General features: G+C 39.1%; 1 protein-coding gene across 1 annotated transcript in view; it reads left to right on the forward strand.

The window, feature by feature from the left end:
* LOC140926015 (cadherin EGF LAG seven-pass G-type receptor 1-like) overlaps window positions 1-17308 on the forward strand; it is a 63290-nt gene that overhangs the window by 5221 nt on the left and 40761 nt on the right. Inside the window, exons 6-16 of the mRNA XM_073375828.1 lie at window positions 770-898; window positions 1721-1879; window positions 3359-3561; window positions 5971-6100; window positions 7772-7863; window positions 13329-13416; window positions 14046-14174; window positions 14761-14831; window positions 15081-15324; window positions 15770-15884; window positions 16962-17026. Coding sequence (XP_073231929.1) covers window positions 770-898; window positions 1721-1879; window positions 3359-3561; window positions 5971-6100; window positions 7772-7863; window positions 13329-13416; window positions 14046-14174; window positions 14761-14831; window positions 15081-15324; window positions 15770-15884; window positions 16962-17026 — 1425 coding nt within the window. The remainder of the gene's footprint in view (window positions 1-769; window positions 899-1720; window positions 1880-3358; window positions 3562-5970; window positions 6101-7771; window positions 7864-13328; window positions 13417-14045; window positions 14175-14760; window positions 14832-15080; window positions 15325-15769; window positions 15885-16961; window positions 17027-17308) is intronic.

Here is a 17308-nt window from a genome sequence, read left to right on the forward strand (position 1 = left end):
CGCTCTTTGGTCGCGTTAAAAAAGGCGAGCACGAAACACAAGTGACTGGTAACGAAGCGCAAGAAACCGTGGATGGCAAGGACAGAAAAATAGAGAGGCGAGGACGTGTCGCCCGTTTTCTCCTGGCCGTCTACCTTTGCGCTCAGGTCTACATCGAGAAAGAGAGAGAGAGACGTCTAAGAACGAAGCAGCTCCTGGAACCTATAACGCAATGTTAGACGAGACGATTTGCAACGACTACTTTAAACACTACAAACTTGTAGAAATGTTGTAACAATTCCGAATAATGCCGCAACAATGTTGCAAAGCTACGTTTCGCTGAAAATAAATCGACGTTGCGAAGCGTTCCGTGTAACATCACCTATAGCCTGAACAGTGCAAGAATGAGCACAAGATAATGCAGGTCTAAATACATAGCGTTGCGCACACTTGCGAAGATCATAAACATGTGTTGACAAATACAATACAGGGCAGGAAAAAAGGGTTTTGTGACTAGTGTGACTTATGTTTCTTGTGTGGACCAGGAATAAGTGCGAGTATTAACTCAGAGGAAGATAAATGAGAGACTGAAAGTATGAAAACAAATTGCGAGGCTAGTTTGGCTGAACAGTCATTAGAACAATTGTCTGTTACCCTCAAACAACTCATATACAAGTTTGACTCTTACAAAACAGTAAATTACTTTTGGGCTTTTTGTTATATTCTATGTTTTGTTTTATGAATGTTGATCTTGATGTACCTACATTTTGCCCTCCGTTATTTTCTGCAGGGAGACAACGCAGCATTTTCGTATTCTCTAAGAGGTGGTGAAGGTCGCTTTATTGTTGATCCACATACTGGTGTAATCGCTGTGAATGGAACGCTGGATCGAGAGAAGCAAGAAAACTTTTCCTTTTTGGTAAGAACAATTTGTTACAATGATAATATATATTTTCCAGTGTTTTGAATCGGCCGTTCTGATAGGCATCTTGATGGCATTTTAACCCTAACCCTGAGCGTGAGTCATTGTTGTGTCCAACTGCAATATGTGACTAGAGTCACATTCAAGAGGAGGTCGGATACCTAATGAGCGCTACAGACCCAGAAAACCTTACCTTGAATTTTAAGTACTGTTTAAAAAAGTAGCAGGAGTCTATTATCAGGTTTAAAACTTCGAGACAAACCAAGAGTTTTCAAACCTGATAATACACGACTGCGAGTTTTTTGAACGGCTTCAAAATCTCTGGTATAGATCAACTCATTCTTGCACTAATATTTAGATTTAGGGTTATTTTAGTTTAAGAAGTTGGAAGTAAAGTTTAGCCGCCTGCAATTTTATCAAATACAAAGACACTCATTAAACATTAAAATATCTTTTGTTTTTTCTTTATAAATTATTAATTAGTTTTTGAAATTAAAAAAGAAGAAAGACCAAAGTAAATAAAGTCAGAGAGCGAGGAAGAAATGTATTATTCATCCCGGAATCTGTAGGCCATTTCTTTTGTTTCTCCCAGGCCTCGGAGCCAAGTATGAATTTTTTGAAATACATAATTCGAAACGGACTTATTAGGCTTCCATTCGATCTGATTAATTGTTATCCGAATTTCGTGTTGTCCAATTCTGACCATTATATACTCGTGATTATCAAATCATAGTTTTGCTAGGCGTTCGTTCAATATTGGTTCATCAGTCGTATGACTGCACACCGATTTTTACTCTGCCATTTTCAATGTCTTTTCAGGTTATTGCCAAAGAAACGCTATCGTCTGAAAAGTACAGTAGCAATGTAACTGTGGTCGTCAATGTGAAAGACAGAAATGATAACTCACCTCTCTTCGTTAAACCGTTCTACAATGTTACGCTAAAAGAAGAGCTACCCCCTGGAACACCAGTTGTACAGGTATAATGTGCACATTTTATCTTAACTTTTACTTCTGCCACTGATATTAATATTATAAAGGAAATATAGGGAGATGTAAAGAATCAACCATAAGAGGACACAGAAAAAATCTAAGCCCAAGATGGGATTCGAAACCACGACCCTCCGTGTTCTATATCGGATGCTCTAACCTCTGAGCTACTGAGGACTCGTTGGCGAGCAAGGGTCATTTTTGTGGGTTGGACTTGCGAACCGTATCTTGCAGTCACATAGTCCATCACAAGCAACACATTAAGGCTTAACTGTATCACACAGTCACATTAATAGTAAGAAATGTCTCACTCATGTAGGAGCCTCCAACCAACCAACCTATGCCACTGATATTAATATTATAAAGGAAGTAAAGGGAGATGTAAAGAATCATGTCCCCTTTATTTCCTTTATTATATTAATATCAGTGGCATTAATATCATGAGTGAGACATTTCTTACTATTAATGTGACTGTGTGATACAGTTAAGCCTTAATGTGTTGCTTGTGATGGACTGTGTGACTGCGAGATGCGGTTCGCAAGTCCAACCCACAAAAATGACCCTTCCTCGCCAACGAGTCCTCAGTAGCTCAGAGGTTAGAGCATCCGATCTAGAACTTTTACTTCATACAAGTAAAAACTAGACATAAAAACTGACTTTCTGGTACCATCATGACACCATTTTCAAGTTAACTAAAAAACACTGAAACCAATTGTGCCTGATTAGTATGGTTTATTGTCAATAGTAGTTTAGTAATGATCGTAACTAATGAAACAATTGCACAAACCTTTTTGCCGGTATTTGCTCACTTACCTGCCATAAGTATTTTTCCATTTTACTCTACTGTCCTTCTGCAGTTAAGGGTGGGTAATGTTATTTGTATTTTGGCGGAATACGAGTCGCGGAATTCCCTTCCGGTCTGAAATTTGGTTAATCCATTGCGCTGTAGGTTATTGTTTTGTTCAAAGATGTTGATAACTTTTTGCCAAAAACGTCTGTCTGCTTCAAAAAGGAGCAGGTAAGCGTGTTTCTTTTCTCATTTGAGGACAATGGCTTGATAAGTCTGTCGCCGTTTGAAGCGCGAAGAACTTACTGGAAACAAGTCGCATCTTCGTTTTTAAAATTAGAGGCACGCGAAGGTTTGCTGGGCAAAGACAACAACTTCCTTAGTTTTCTGAGTCCTTTTCTAGTCCCCGGAATGGATCCTGCGGCCTCCCCTTTGTAGATGGGCGATCAATACGCGTTACTCATGAAAATAGCCGCGTTGATGTTAGGTAGCGTAACCCGAATAAATACAAGGTTTCCCCAGGATAACGAAATTTCCTCTTTTCTTGGTCCTTAGATCAAGAGTTGGTGCCGCATAGTTTGTTTACAGACGAGAGTGAATGTTGGTTACTTTATAGTGTCTACTTTGATGTCGTTAAGGTTTATAATTATTTATGTTTTATCTACTTGTATTCGAATTTCAGGTTTTGGCTAATGATAGTGACATTTTGGGCAACGCTGTCATTGTTTACACTTTGGTACCAGATGTCAATAACAATTACCTCGCTTTTGATATTAATAAGGACAACGGATCAATAACAACTGCAAAACAGCTCGATCGAGAGGATATCAGTGAATATTTACTGATGGTAAAAGCCGAGGACAGTGCATCTCAGGATCAAACGAGGTTCGTTTATTGCAAAGGCGTTTGTCGTACGAAATCAATTTAAAAGAGTGCAACAGGGGTCTTTTTTGCATGAGCATGCGCGACCGCTGACTTGTCAAAGAGCACGCGACCAGTGACAGCGACCGTGCTGCATAGTCATAGGAACCAAATTGTTCACTTTGAAAACTTGCTTGAGATTGAAATGGTAGCAGGAACTTAGGAAAGACCTTCGTTGTACAAAATAAGTAAAGATCTGTTGATTTAAAGTGGAGACTGATGCGCTGAACGAGGTGAAAGAGCAAGTTTCTCAAGGATGTCTGACACGAACATGGCTGCTTGTTGTTGTTTGGCGCTCGACTCGTGTCTTGATTCCCCTTTAAGAACCGCAAAGTTTCGCATAGAATGCATTGCTGATGCGTAGCTATTGAGCAAAATGTTCTTTATTTAGTGTTTGTCTATAAATCGGATGTAAATCAGTTTCTCGATGCCGTAGAGGATTTCTGTCAATAATTTGTTAATAGCTGATTTAGCCATATTTCGGGAGTGGATTAATAACGATCAGCGGGCGACTACCACGCCGTTTTCAGTTGGAATAGAAAGTTTTTGCCTTAAGTATTTTAGCGATACAAAGTTTGTTTATAGGAAAATTGTAGAACTTCTTGTTTTTGCGTGGACTAACATTGTAACGCATCTTTTACAGGAATTTGCTTTTAGCCAGAACTTAAATGTGCTTATGATTTTTAACTTTTGGTGGGCATCACATGTTTATTGTACTTCTTGGGAAACCTAACCGTTTGTTTCATCAAAATCGGTCACAAGATTGGACTTTAATGTCGGTCCTATTGAATGCAGTTTTGACTGTGTCTCATTGATATTCATTTTTTTTATTGTTCGAGACATACAGAGTGACTACCACCAACATCTCACCAGGTGACTTATCTACGTCTCGTGTGCTCTTAATTTTGTAGCTTTAAAGTGCTGCGAAACTTGTAGAACATATATAAATTCACCGCTGAACTGAACATCGGCTTTCGCGCACTTCGAACTCACTCGCTGAAATTTGCTATGTTTTTTTTTTAATATTTCTCTTCCTTTTCCAGTTCAAAACAAAGAAAATTGAAAGTGTTTACTTGCATCAATAAACGTTTCTGCACTTTGTTTAGACTTTGATGAGGTCAGAGCAATCCTCCAGGCCTTACATATACGCACGCTGTTGTCCAGGTCAAGTGGGGAGATGAAATTTGATAGTAGCTCGTGTATCGCTTTTGTTAAGACCATGTTAGACCATGTTGCAAACTACACATTTTGTTAAATCACGAGCACATTCGCCAAGACCAACGAGCAAAATAATCGCTATGATAGCTTTGAGACGCGCCATTTTGATGAAGGCAAACCCTGTGGTGAGCCTCCATGCACATCGCTTGTTCAGCGGTCGCGCATGCTCATGCAAAAAAGACCCCTGTTAAAGAGTCCAGTATGCAGCTTTGAGTGTCATCCGTGCTCTGTAGATGCATTATTGATTAAATACGACAAAACTGACAAAACCAAAAGCCAGTGGAAAACAAAAAAATAGGGCAAAACGGGAACTTCACTATCTAAGCGCACACATGCCAAGGGATGGGAGGAAGATGAAGTCTCTTTCAGCGAATTGTGTTGCGCCAACCGCGCCCCGCAGTACACTGACTACACCAACTGAACTGATCAGACCGGCTACAACAACTCCAACTACACCGATTGTAATGACTACTCTAACTTAAACGATTACTCTGACTAAGTTGACTGGCTTCACAAACGATCCTGGCTTCATAAAACTACACAGACTACTTAGACTCCATCGAATATTGGATACATCAACTCACTGAACACACCAACTAGACCAACGTGACTGTAAACAAACCACACTGATTACACCAACTACATTGTTTCACTGACTACACTACACACCAAATACACGTTCAGCTTTACTGACTGGCAGTGACTACACTACTTGCAACAACTTGAATCGCTGTGTGAGAAGTGGTTTATATTGGGGAAGGTAGCATGTATTGGTTAGCCCTTCTGTTGACGCTTTCCCTGGCGTTTAATTGGTGACCATGACTCTTAACAACGGCAAGAGAAACTTCGAAGCTAACACGAACATCTCCGACTACCTCGGAAGAGACACACTCGGGGAGATCTCTATGGCGTTCATTACTGCGCAAACTACTTGGAGGAAATTTTGAGGAAAGAAATGGAAAGGAATGTTAATTCAGTTAAATCGGTGTGCCACAAATCAATATATTTTATTAAATATTTGATTTTCCTTGTTGGACTTATTTTGTTTCAAGGTTGAAGGTCACATAGAGAGTTATTTTGTATACTACAGGCGTTTTGGTGCAATATAACACAAGCAACGCGTGTTTGGTAACAATTCTGTTTTGTGTTGCTTAGGTCGAGTACCGTTTCAGTGAAAGTTTCCTTAAAAGACATTAACGACAATGATCCGACATTTGATAGACCGTCTTATACACTCACTATTTCAGAAGCTACTGATATGAATACAACAATTTTAACAGTGAAGGTAAGCGAACACAGTGTTTCAAAACATCAATCATCAGGGGCACCCAAGGTCAATTTTGGGAAAGTATCTGTTCGGAAGACGATTTAAAATCTAGAATTTTCGGAACATTTGTTGTAAAATTCCTTGCTTGCCTCGGCCTCTCCTAGGATTTTCGAACATCTAAAAAATGGTATAATTGCCCAGCTTTGACGAATGTTTACCCTAAAAAGCTCACCTAGAATTTTCGGGAGCCTTTTTTTCTGGCTGAAATTTTCGAAAAGGTAAGTTTTGATCCCTATATTTTTCGGATCACTAAACTTTCAGCTAGAAAATCCGAACTGGTGAAAAATTTTTAGGGGATAAAAATATGCCTATGTCTACCGTTTATTTACTAAAATACGTTCAACAATGCTATGTTTAAGTACTTTTGAACTATATTCTCGTTGGGTGCCCCTGAATCATCTTTGTGAGTGCCTGCGGGAGAATGCTAAGCACGAAAGAAGTCTAAGGCTGCGTGCAAGCGGACGCAACAACTCCCAACATTGATGCGCCAGCAATGTTGGGAGTTGTTGCGTACGTGTTGGCAGTGGTGTGCAAACGGATGCAAGACTCCCAACAATGTTGGGACCTGCAGTGCATCATGGGAAGGATACAACCCATAAGTCTTTGTAAACCATGCGTAATGAGCGTGCGTGGCCCCAACAATGTTGGAAGAGCTGTGCAAACGGATCCAACATTGTCGCGCTACGCTTCGGCGATCACGGAACAAAAGAAATGTTGGGAGTTGTTGGCTGAAAAGTTTGACCGGTTTCAAACTTTGCACAACAACATGCAACGGGGTGTGCAAAGGGACGCAACATGTAACATCAAACAATGTTGGGGTTTGTTGGCCAACAATGTTGCGTCAGTTTGCACGGGGCTTAAGAGTAAGCTTCTGGGATGCCTAGCAAACGTAGGCTAATTTTACTTGAACCGTGAAACAGATACTAACAAAAAGTGCAAAATAGCGAGAGGTAAACAAAAGAAGACAATAGAATTAGTGCATAATAGTGCGTAGTTTTCTACTACCTATTTCACGTTTCAAATAAAATCATTCTAATTCCATGACTACACAGCTGCGGCGTTTGCCAATTCTCTGATGAAATAATCAAAAGAGAAAACAAAATTCAATTTGATGATTACGGATAGTAGGGGACTTTCGAATATGTTCGAGTGGCGTTGTGGCATGTCTGTGGGAAATTTTTAGAGAGATTACTGCAAACGTGAAATTGTACCTCGAAATCCAGTTTTCCCTTTACTTTCGTTCCCCGTTTTTTTATATACACAGAAATTACTAGTTTTAAGTCAAGTTCTCATCCATAACAATTATTTTCGACAGTTTTTATCAGTTCATCCCTTAATTGAAAATTATTAACTTGAATCTGCGTTTGCCGTATACTCTAAATTTCTCTATTTATTTATGACGATAATAGTTTTTTTAACTGAGGCAGGGCCTTATCTTACCTTACAATACGAACTTCAGAGGTTGATACTCAAGATAACTTTATCGTGCTACCCCACACAGTAATAAACGTCAGTTTAGCGACCAAATTAATTACGTAGGTGACTCCGTGATTTAGTGAATCCTGGCTGCGTGCAGTTTACCTTTATTTTGTTTTAAATTGGATTCTACAAATAAATTTCATTTTCCAGGCTACTGATAGAGATGTTGGAAAAAATAGCAAGATATGTTTTACAATGACTAACGGAAACGTCGGAAATGTCTTCAGCATTAACCATTCAAGGTATTTATATTTCAAAATACATTCACATGATAAACTGAAAGACTTAATGGGTTTTTACCTTATCAGCGCCGTAGCTAGTATGAGGCCAACCGAGGCACTCGCCTCGGTAAAATTTTGACGAATTTCGCCGATCATTTTTATTTTACATAAGCGATCATCGGATATTTTTAACGCATCATGATATTACAAAGAATTCAGCAATTCAGTCAATATACTATGAAAAAATTACCATATCATCGATCTCAAGGGGCTACGTACGTTAACTCAAATTTTTTTTGAACAAATACTGATCAAAACCATTGGCGAGGTTAACGGTCACCCAGATTATGTAGCTTGTTTCTGATTATTGCTTTTTAAATTCCACTTAAATTAACTCGAAAAAAAGTTACCGAAAGGCCCAGAAAACGCTGCAAATCGCATTTCCGAGAGACTAAAGTTCAAAATTTCTCGGGGGGGGGGGGGGGGGGGGGCATGCCCCCGAACCCCCCTAGCAACTCCCGCCTGCCTCGGTTGGCCGTTTGGTCTGGCTACGGCACTGCTTATTCTATAAATAAGCAGACAATTACCCTTAAATCCTCCATTAAGTCCCCCCTCTCAAATAAACCCTCTCCCTGTAATAATCCCCCCTTTTCAGGGGAAGAAAGTTAATAAGCCCCCCCCCTCTCTATTAAGCCACCCTCCCCTAATTATTGTTCACTAATAAATGAGAGACTGTATTAATCAATCACGACTGTAAAATTTCGTGTGGACTGATCCCTTCAAGTTCGGATTTGATTCTGATTTTCGGCTGCATGACCTAAGACTTTTTGTATTCTTTATGGAGAACTGATACCATCGTCGTTTCTAAAAAAATGAACCCCACTTTCTCAAATAAGCCCTCCCCCTCAAATGGGCTTGAAATAAACAACCCACTCGAGTGATTTAAGGCATGGCTCCTCGCTTCATTTTGGGCTTTTAACATTTTTTCTTGTTTTGTCTGCCATCTCTTTTCATTTTTACTTAAACATATGTGCTTAACATTGGAACCATTTTTGGACCTCACACTGAGCCTCTTAAGGTCACGTGACCAGTCACGCCCATAATTATGCAAATTTAGTATTTCTAGATTACACCATGAAAATGACTGTTGAAGCTCCCGTTTATTTTTCCATAGTGTTAAGTTTAAAGTCAAATGAGTCAAATTAAACGGGGAATTGCAAAATATTTTATTCCTATGCAATTATCAAAATGTTTTCTCCTCGGCCCAGTCCCACTCTCAACTGGAAACGTTATAGTTTACGCAAAACAAATAATTTTGAAAAAGCCCGATTAATTCCATAAACCTTGTGTTAATAGTCATTGAAAGAAAGCAAAATAAATCACAGCTAGTATTTGCAAAATGTCGTAAAATTGGACCGAACTAAATGGCAAAAAAATGGGCGTGACAAGTCACGTGACTAAGATAGCTCATTAGTGACAACGGATAAAACCATTTTTTAAGAAGTATTTATCTCATGCAAAGTTTCAAGTCGAAAAGTTAAATCCCCTTTAAACTAGACCACCCCCCTACAAATTTCAAGAGACCCATTCCTTAATTCACCCGAGCACTGGGGGGCTTAATAGAGGATTTATGGTACTCATTTCATCTCACAATATCAATTTCTTTTCTGACTTGAATTGTATTGTAATTTGTTAAGTATTTGTAATAATTTTAAACTTGAATATAAGAATAACATTTGAGACATTAAAGTAACAAAATGAAACGAAACCGCCAGTAAGCCGGATTGTTTTTGAGCTATTTTGAAAAAATAGCTCATATGTCAGTGGTGTGAGCGTATGTATCTTTGTGGCTTTGTGGATTTGTGGCCTTGTCTGTTTGGATGTGTGTTGCAGGGGCCAATAAGAGGTACTATGAGTTGATGCTTAGGAACCAATTAGATTTTGGCATCTAAACATGACACTGCTGCGATAAAGGTCAAACAAGGGCACTTTGAGACCGCCATTTTAGTTTTTCACAATTTTGTTGTCTTCTAGACCTCTTCTATTACGGCCAAAGGTGAATAGTGAATTATGTTTCACCTGCTTCAAAGTGAAGCGTAATATTTTTAGAAATTGGTATTTAGATATTGACTTTAACTTGGAAATATGCGGCGTAATTGTGTTTTAGAAGATTGAACAAGAGCTGATTTTTTTAAAGCTGTACAGAGTAAATTAATTTCGTAAACATACCTTAATATTCTCTCTCGTACAAAGTTCAACAGACCTTTAAAATCACGTTGTGGCAACTTAAGTGCAACCGTATTTGATACATGTTTGCTGTCATAAAAGTAATTAAAACGTATTTAATTTGCCCAGTGGCTAAGTTTTGCGTTAGCGAATAAACTTCTAAGTAGCCAGTTGGCGAAATAATTAGAGATTGTTTGATTGATTGATTGTTTCAGTATTTCGGCAATATGACACTTCCAATGGAAGTAAAGTATGTTAAGGTATCAATCTTAACATTGACTGATGAAAATCTTAGCTATTCGGTATTCCACGACCTTCATTACTTTAAGAAACCATGAAGAAACCTTGAAGCCTTCGAGTCTTCCCTCTAAGCAACGTTTGGTGAGTTGATATTCATAGTACTTTAACAATTTGCACCAGATGTCTGAATGAAAGAGAAAGAAAAGTGGGTTTATCAGATCGAATCAGCCATGCGCTGCAGTTCTCGTTTTCACTAATGTACAACAATACCCAATTTCGCACAAAACATAGCCTTAATTTAGCATTAAGACAGTAGATAGCTGATACTGTTACACTGAAGCACTCAAAATAGCTCATGCACGTAAAACGTGCCTATGTTGTTGAATGGCTTTAGAAAGTTGAGCAGTGTATCAACAACAAATGTGTGCAGTAGAGACGGAGACGTTCTGTTAAATAAACTAGAAGATGAGTTACACACAAGGGCTCCTTTGCTCCTTAAAGCAAAACTTACATCAATATTACTACCATATATCGTAAGAGCATGGGGTAGTTCACTAACAACTGCATTCCGGCTTTACTAATATCCTCAATAAATGCACTTCCACATTCAACAATAGCATGTAATGTATCAGACTTCCAATAACTACGGGGCGCAAGGTTGTGCTCTAAGGAAAATTTCCAGGGAGCCCTTTGGACTCCCAAGCATTTCAGCTGGGGTGCCCAGGCCTAAAAGATGGTCGCCCAAATAAACGTTTCGAGGAGCCCTTCGGGCTCCCAAACATTTTACCTGGGGTACCCGGGCTTCCAAGTTGGTCCCCTAAACTAATAAATCAGTGAGCTGTTAGTCGATTATTAAAAATTAAACAAATTATTTTTTTAAAGCTCTAAACAAGTCAAGCGGAACTTTGTGTGTTTTGATTTGTTTACTTTCATAAAAAATCACATCCTTTGACCTCCTGGGCGTGTGAAAAAAAACCGCATGGTGTCATATGAAAGCAATCAAACCCATCAAAATTTGTGCACAATATGAGAAACAAGGGCAACGTAGCCATATATTTCAGGGGACACACAGAGAAACAGAGGACACAAGGGAAACAGGGAGCACAAGGGACACACGGGGACACAAAGGGACACAAAGGAACACAGGGGACACAAGGAGACACCAGACACACAGGGGACACGAGAAACAAAACACAGGAGACACGAGGGACACAAGGAACACAAGAGGCAAAAGGGGACATTGGGGACAAAGCGTACACAAGGGGAGACAGGGGGACACAAGGGACACAGGGTACACGGGACACAAGAGACACAGGAAACACAGGGGGACACAAAGGGACACAAGGGACACCGGGAACACAAGGCAGACAAGGGACATAGGGGAAACAAGAGACACATGGAACACAAGAAGACACAGAGGACTAAGCGAACACAAGGGAACACAAGGGACACAAGGGACACAGGGAACACAAGAAGAACACATAGGACTCATGAGACACGGCAAACACAAGGGGACACTGGGGAAACAAGGGACACAGGTAGCACAGGGGACACAGGAGGAAACAGGGCACACAAAGGGAACACAGGGTAACAGTAAGAAACACAGAAGACCACGCGGGAACACAGGGTAACAAAGAGTAACAGAAGGTATCACGGGCTACCTGGGGCTAACACGGGGTAATGCAGGGTACGACAGATTAACACACGGTAACACAGGATAAGACACAGTAACAGAGGGTAACACGGGGTAACAAAAAGTAACACGGGGTAACACAGGGTAACGTGGGGTAACACGGGGTAACACAGTGTAGCAAAGGGTAACACGAAATAACACAGGGTAACAGCAGGTTACACAGGGGTAACACAGGGTAACAAAAGGTAACACAGGGTAACACGGGGTAACTCGGGGTAACAGAGGGTAACACAGGGTAACATAGGGTAAGAGAGAGTAACCGAGGGTAACACAGGATAACACACAGTAACACAGGGTAACACGCGGTAACACAGGGTAACACGGGGTGAGACTGTTAACACTGGGTAACACGGGGTAACAAAGGGTTACACGGCGTAACACCAGGTAACACAGGGTAACACGGGGTAACACAGGGTAACACAGCGTAACACAGAGTAACACAGGGTAACAAAAGGTAACACTGAGTGACAACAGGTAACACGGGGAAAGACAGGGTAAAACAGGGTAACGTTGGGGTAACAATGGGTAACACGGAGTAACAAAGGGTAACAAGGAGTAACAAAGGGTAACACGGGGTAACACCCTGTAACACGGGGTAACATACTCTACCCAGTTGAAGCAGGTGAAACAGAACTCAAAAATACGTGCGTTGTATCGTTTGCGATAGCCGAATTTGGTCAGAAATGCCTTGAAGCAGCATCCACACTAAAATATGAACCCTTAAACATGTGATGCTTCCAAGCACCTGTAGCCTTAATTTAATGACGAAAAAATTGTGAAGAATCAAGATGGCGGTCTCAAAGTGCCCTTGTTCGACCTTTAGCAATGCTATGTTTAAGTAGATGCCAAGATCTCATTGGTTCTTGCAACAAATATCCGAACATACAAAGCCACAAATATACAAAGATAGAAAGCCACAAAAAACCATACGCTCACACCACTAACATATGAGCTATTTTTTCAAAATAGCTCAAAAACGGTAAAAATTTTTAATTATCATAAAACTGAGGCCGGACCCGTGTTTATTTATTCAGAGATTTTTTAAAATAAAAAACTTTTGTTTCGCGTCGCCGACCGAACTTTACGCGCGTCAGAGCAGAAGTAACAATTTCTTTTGAAAAACTAACTAATGAACCATCCTAATATAAAGAAAAAATTTTAATGCTAAAAAGAAATTGACTGACCTGGGTGTCATTGAAGACTGTCAACTTTGCGAGAAAAAAATTCTAAAATAGATTAAAAGTCTGAACCGCTGTGAAGATTACCATGTCTTCTTACGGACGCTTTTGGGACTATTTTTTTAACATTTTTGTCCCCATATTTTTAGCGGTGACATATGTGTGGCAAAAAAGCTTGACAGAGAGATGGTTGAAGATTACAGCTTGGTCATAACTGCCACGGATGGTGGAAACAAGGTTTGTAATGATATACAGAACACTCCTTTCTCAGTCAGTTTTTTCCTTTCTCTCCACTTCTCAATGGGGCGGGTGCACTTTTCCACTTGTAGAAGTTTTTCGTAACAACTTTGGTTTCGATTTTGCACCTTTTCTTTTTGCACGTGGATGATGCCATTTAAGGCAGGCAAGATTGAACCTTTCATCGAGTCTAGAGTTTGTTTTGAGATATCTGGCAGCCTAAAAGATAATGGTTTTGATCTTTGGCAGCAATAATTTTCTCACCTAATGAGGTGTCTTTTCATAATAGGAGGTCATCTCATTTAGTTTTGGTCATTAGTCAATTTCTCCTTTCAGTGTTGAGGGGATTTCTTGTTTCATCTATGCCTCGGCTCGTTTCCGGTTGTTATTTTCGGTCCTAGAGACAATCTTGCTCAAAGAAAATAGGCCAGTTAAAATGTTGGCAGTATGATTATGTGCGAAGAAATCTCCAGTAGCTTCACATTTGATTAAAATAAATCTGCTTGGCTAAACCTGGTTTTCCAAATTCTTGGGTTTTTTTTTGTTAAAAGGAACACTCCTTGTGTTATCAAATATTAGCTTTCCTTTAACACTCAGTCAATTAATGTCAATATCCTATTGGTTTTTAGAGTACTTCTGTCAATGTGTCGATTCTTGTCAGTGATTTCAACGACAACTCCCCTCAGTTCACTTCAACGGATGGTTACCAGTTTACTGTTGTGGAAGCTACCGCTGGATTGCTTGTGGGCTCGGTTAAGGTACTTATCGTGAGTATACAGATGTTTGTTTTCGAGGCTGGTGTGCCTTCATATTTTAACATTAATTCCATAACCTGAATGAGCAAACTTGCCCTTGTTTGTACTGGAGACACATTATCCCTCATAGACGAACTTGGGTTGGAGTTGGATCATTTGTCTGAAAGTTCTTCTGAAACAAAGACGTGCCCAAGACTCATGATGCGTGTAGTATAAAACAATCTTTAGTAGCTCGCCCAAAGACACATAATAAGAGATAGTCTGACCAGTATTATCCGTTTGTGTTTATAGAGACCGAAGACAAAGGTAATTTATGTTCGTTTGATCATGCGTCTCGGTAAAAGCAAGAACCATCTAAACTGGATTATTTGTCTAGAAGAACTTTCGGCTTTTGTGTATTTCAAATGAAGAGTGGGGAGTTGCCTGCGTCTGTCTTATCTCAAAACAAACCCTAAAAGGAAACAGCAGGTGCTAACCTCATCTACACGGATTTTAAGTCTTCTATGGTACATAACGGCCAAAAAATAGATAATTTAACATAAATCGTAATTAATAATTGGATTTAAATTTTTGGCCTTTTTTGTCTCAGGCTAACGACAGTGACAGCGGCGAAAATGCTCAGATAGTGTACTCACTGGTGTCAACACCGACATCGAATAGGTAGGGTGTTGCTATTAACCTTTACAAGTTCCAAATTACTGCAAAGTTAAATAAATTATATGTATAGTTTTATTTTGCATATTTATTTATCAGCTTTGCCAATTCTTGGCTGGGTTATTACAACAGCTTGAAACCAGTTATTGTGGGCCCGTAACCGTCCCCTATCCCCTTGTGAGATATCTTCATTACGCTAAGCAAATTTGATAGTGTCTGAGATTCGCAGTCAGTAGACATATTACTCTTTCCTAGTTTCAGAATTAATTCTTCCACTGGTGAAATCTTTACCAATGAAGCGTTAGATCGTGAAGTTTTAAACACTCACTTGTTGATCGTTCAAGCTCGGGATATGGGCGTCCCGCAGCTGCAAAGTACAGCGGTTCGAGTATCAATCACAGTCACTGATGTCAACGACAACGTGCCAAGATTTTTCAAGGTTCAACCCAAGCTAAACACAGTAATAAATGATTTATTGTGTGGAACGTATAACAGAACGGTTAGTATCTTTGCATTATCCTTTATTACCGTGCCTGAAAAAAAAGTGTATTTAAAGTTTTAAACAACCATCATGTCACCAATGAAAAAGTGCGTCGATCGACGTAAAATGACGTGCATTTATTAAATGATTTGCGCTAGAATTTGAGTTTCATCGAAAAAGACTCAGACGTTGTTCTGTTGTACCTCTCCGCGCGTCAAGATCAAACTATCTCAAAACAGCCCAATTTTTAAGTTTCAATAGTGCTCTGTCTAGCCTTAGAATATGTTTAACTTTTTGGAAACTGTTGTTTTGCGCTTTTTGTTGGCTTTTAAATGTTACCTTGAGGTAGGCATACATAATAGAGAAATTTACTTGAGATAGTGGACTGTAAGCTTGCCTATCATTGCATTTTATGTCGTGAAAATTTGAGCATTGCTTTATAGAATTTTCAATTTTCTTATAGCATTACTACGAGTTTCGTGTTGAAGATTTGACTCCAGCTAACACCGAAATTGGCAGAGTGAAGTCGGTTGACAAAGACGAAGATTTGAACGCCAAAACATTTTATCGCTTTCAAGGTAATTTGGAGTCTCGTCAATTAATTTCGAATACAGTAATTAGAAATTCTCCGCGCCAAGTTCCACAGAAACAACTGTTCCTTTTTACAAAATGCAAATGTACATAAAATATTAAACTGTGTATATATAGCTTAGTAAAACTGATAAAAAAAATTGGTTAAATAAAATGAAAAGACACCTATTTATGAAGCCATATTTCAACAAGATTTGTTGGATTGGTTGGAACAGTGAAAGGATGACTTCTTATTCGCAACAATATAAATCCCGTTGGTGCCAAAAGGTTAACACTTTTTCGTATTTTAATATCTGATGTTTCCGACAGTTTTTGAGCTGGTTTGGACTCCTTTAGGAAAGCGAAACGGGACGTTCTTTTTTTTTGGATTTGTCAATTATAACAATATGTTATCCCCTGCTAAATAGGTAGTAATAAATAGGTTTTTTGTTCGTGTGGTCCCTAACAATTAAACGTTTGGACAATTCACCCACAGTGGTAATTTGCGTAAATATATTACGGTCGAAAATTAACTCTTCATGAAATTAAGATATTGGATATTAATGCGACTTAAACTGACGCAAATGTGATAGGAGACGACTTTCAAATAAAGGAAATTACCGCGAAGGAGAAAAATAACAATAGGAAGTTATTAACGCAACGTTCATAGAGAAACAAAATTTGCTGAGATAATAGGTACAAAGTCAAAGGTATAATTAGGAATGGAACCTTAGTTCGTTGTATACTTTCCCTAAACGTACGTTTCACTGATACTGGCGGATCCCCACCCTTATAAAATACTCCTCCTTCTTATGTGTCAAGAATGTCAAAAGTGTATCGAAAAGTTGGAATCGAAATAATGGAAATTGAGACGGCGGAATTAAACCCTCCACTCGATTAATGGCGCGAAAATTAACGCTTACAAAAAAATTGAAAAAAGTTAAATTTATGAAGTGGTTTAAAATTCCCTTTAATAATGTAATTTTACGTACAATGATAACGATGATGGTAAGGAGCCATGGTAATTTGTAAAAACTTAGAAAGGAGTAATAAGGTAGTAACTGTTTGCTGCTATATCATGACAGGTAATTATTCAGAGGTTTTTTCCATTGAACGCGAGACAGGAGTAATTCGCACCAATCGACAGCTGGTAAGTGTTGTTAAGAGCTGTTCAGACTGAAAGGCTACAGATGTACATGTAGCTTGGTGTTCTGTAACTCTCAGCCGCTAAAATCTGTGTGAGCAAGAAAAGCCTTCTTGCACTTGGGCTATTAATAGATGTAAGTTATGAGGGTGTTTAAAACTGTTGCCGTAAATATTTTTGGTTAGCTACTGTTCTCAATATGTATGTCCCCTGTAAAAATCTTTTGTGTTACGTAATTTAATAATCGCAGAATCCTAAACATCTCCATACTGCCACTCTAGATTATTT

The sequence above is a fragment of the Porites lutea genome, chromosome 2, assembly GCF_958299795.1.
Source record: "Porites lutea chromosome 2, jaPorLute2.1, whole genome shotgun sequence".
Taxonomy (NCBI): Eukaryota; Metazoa; Cnidaria; class Anthozoa; order Scleractinia; family Poritidae; genus Porites; species Porites lutea.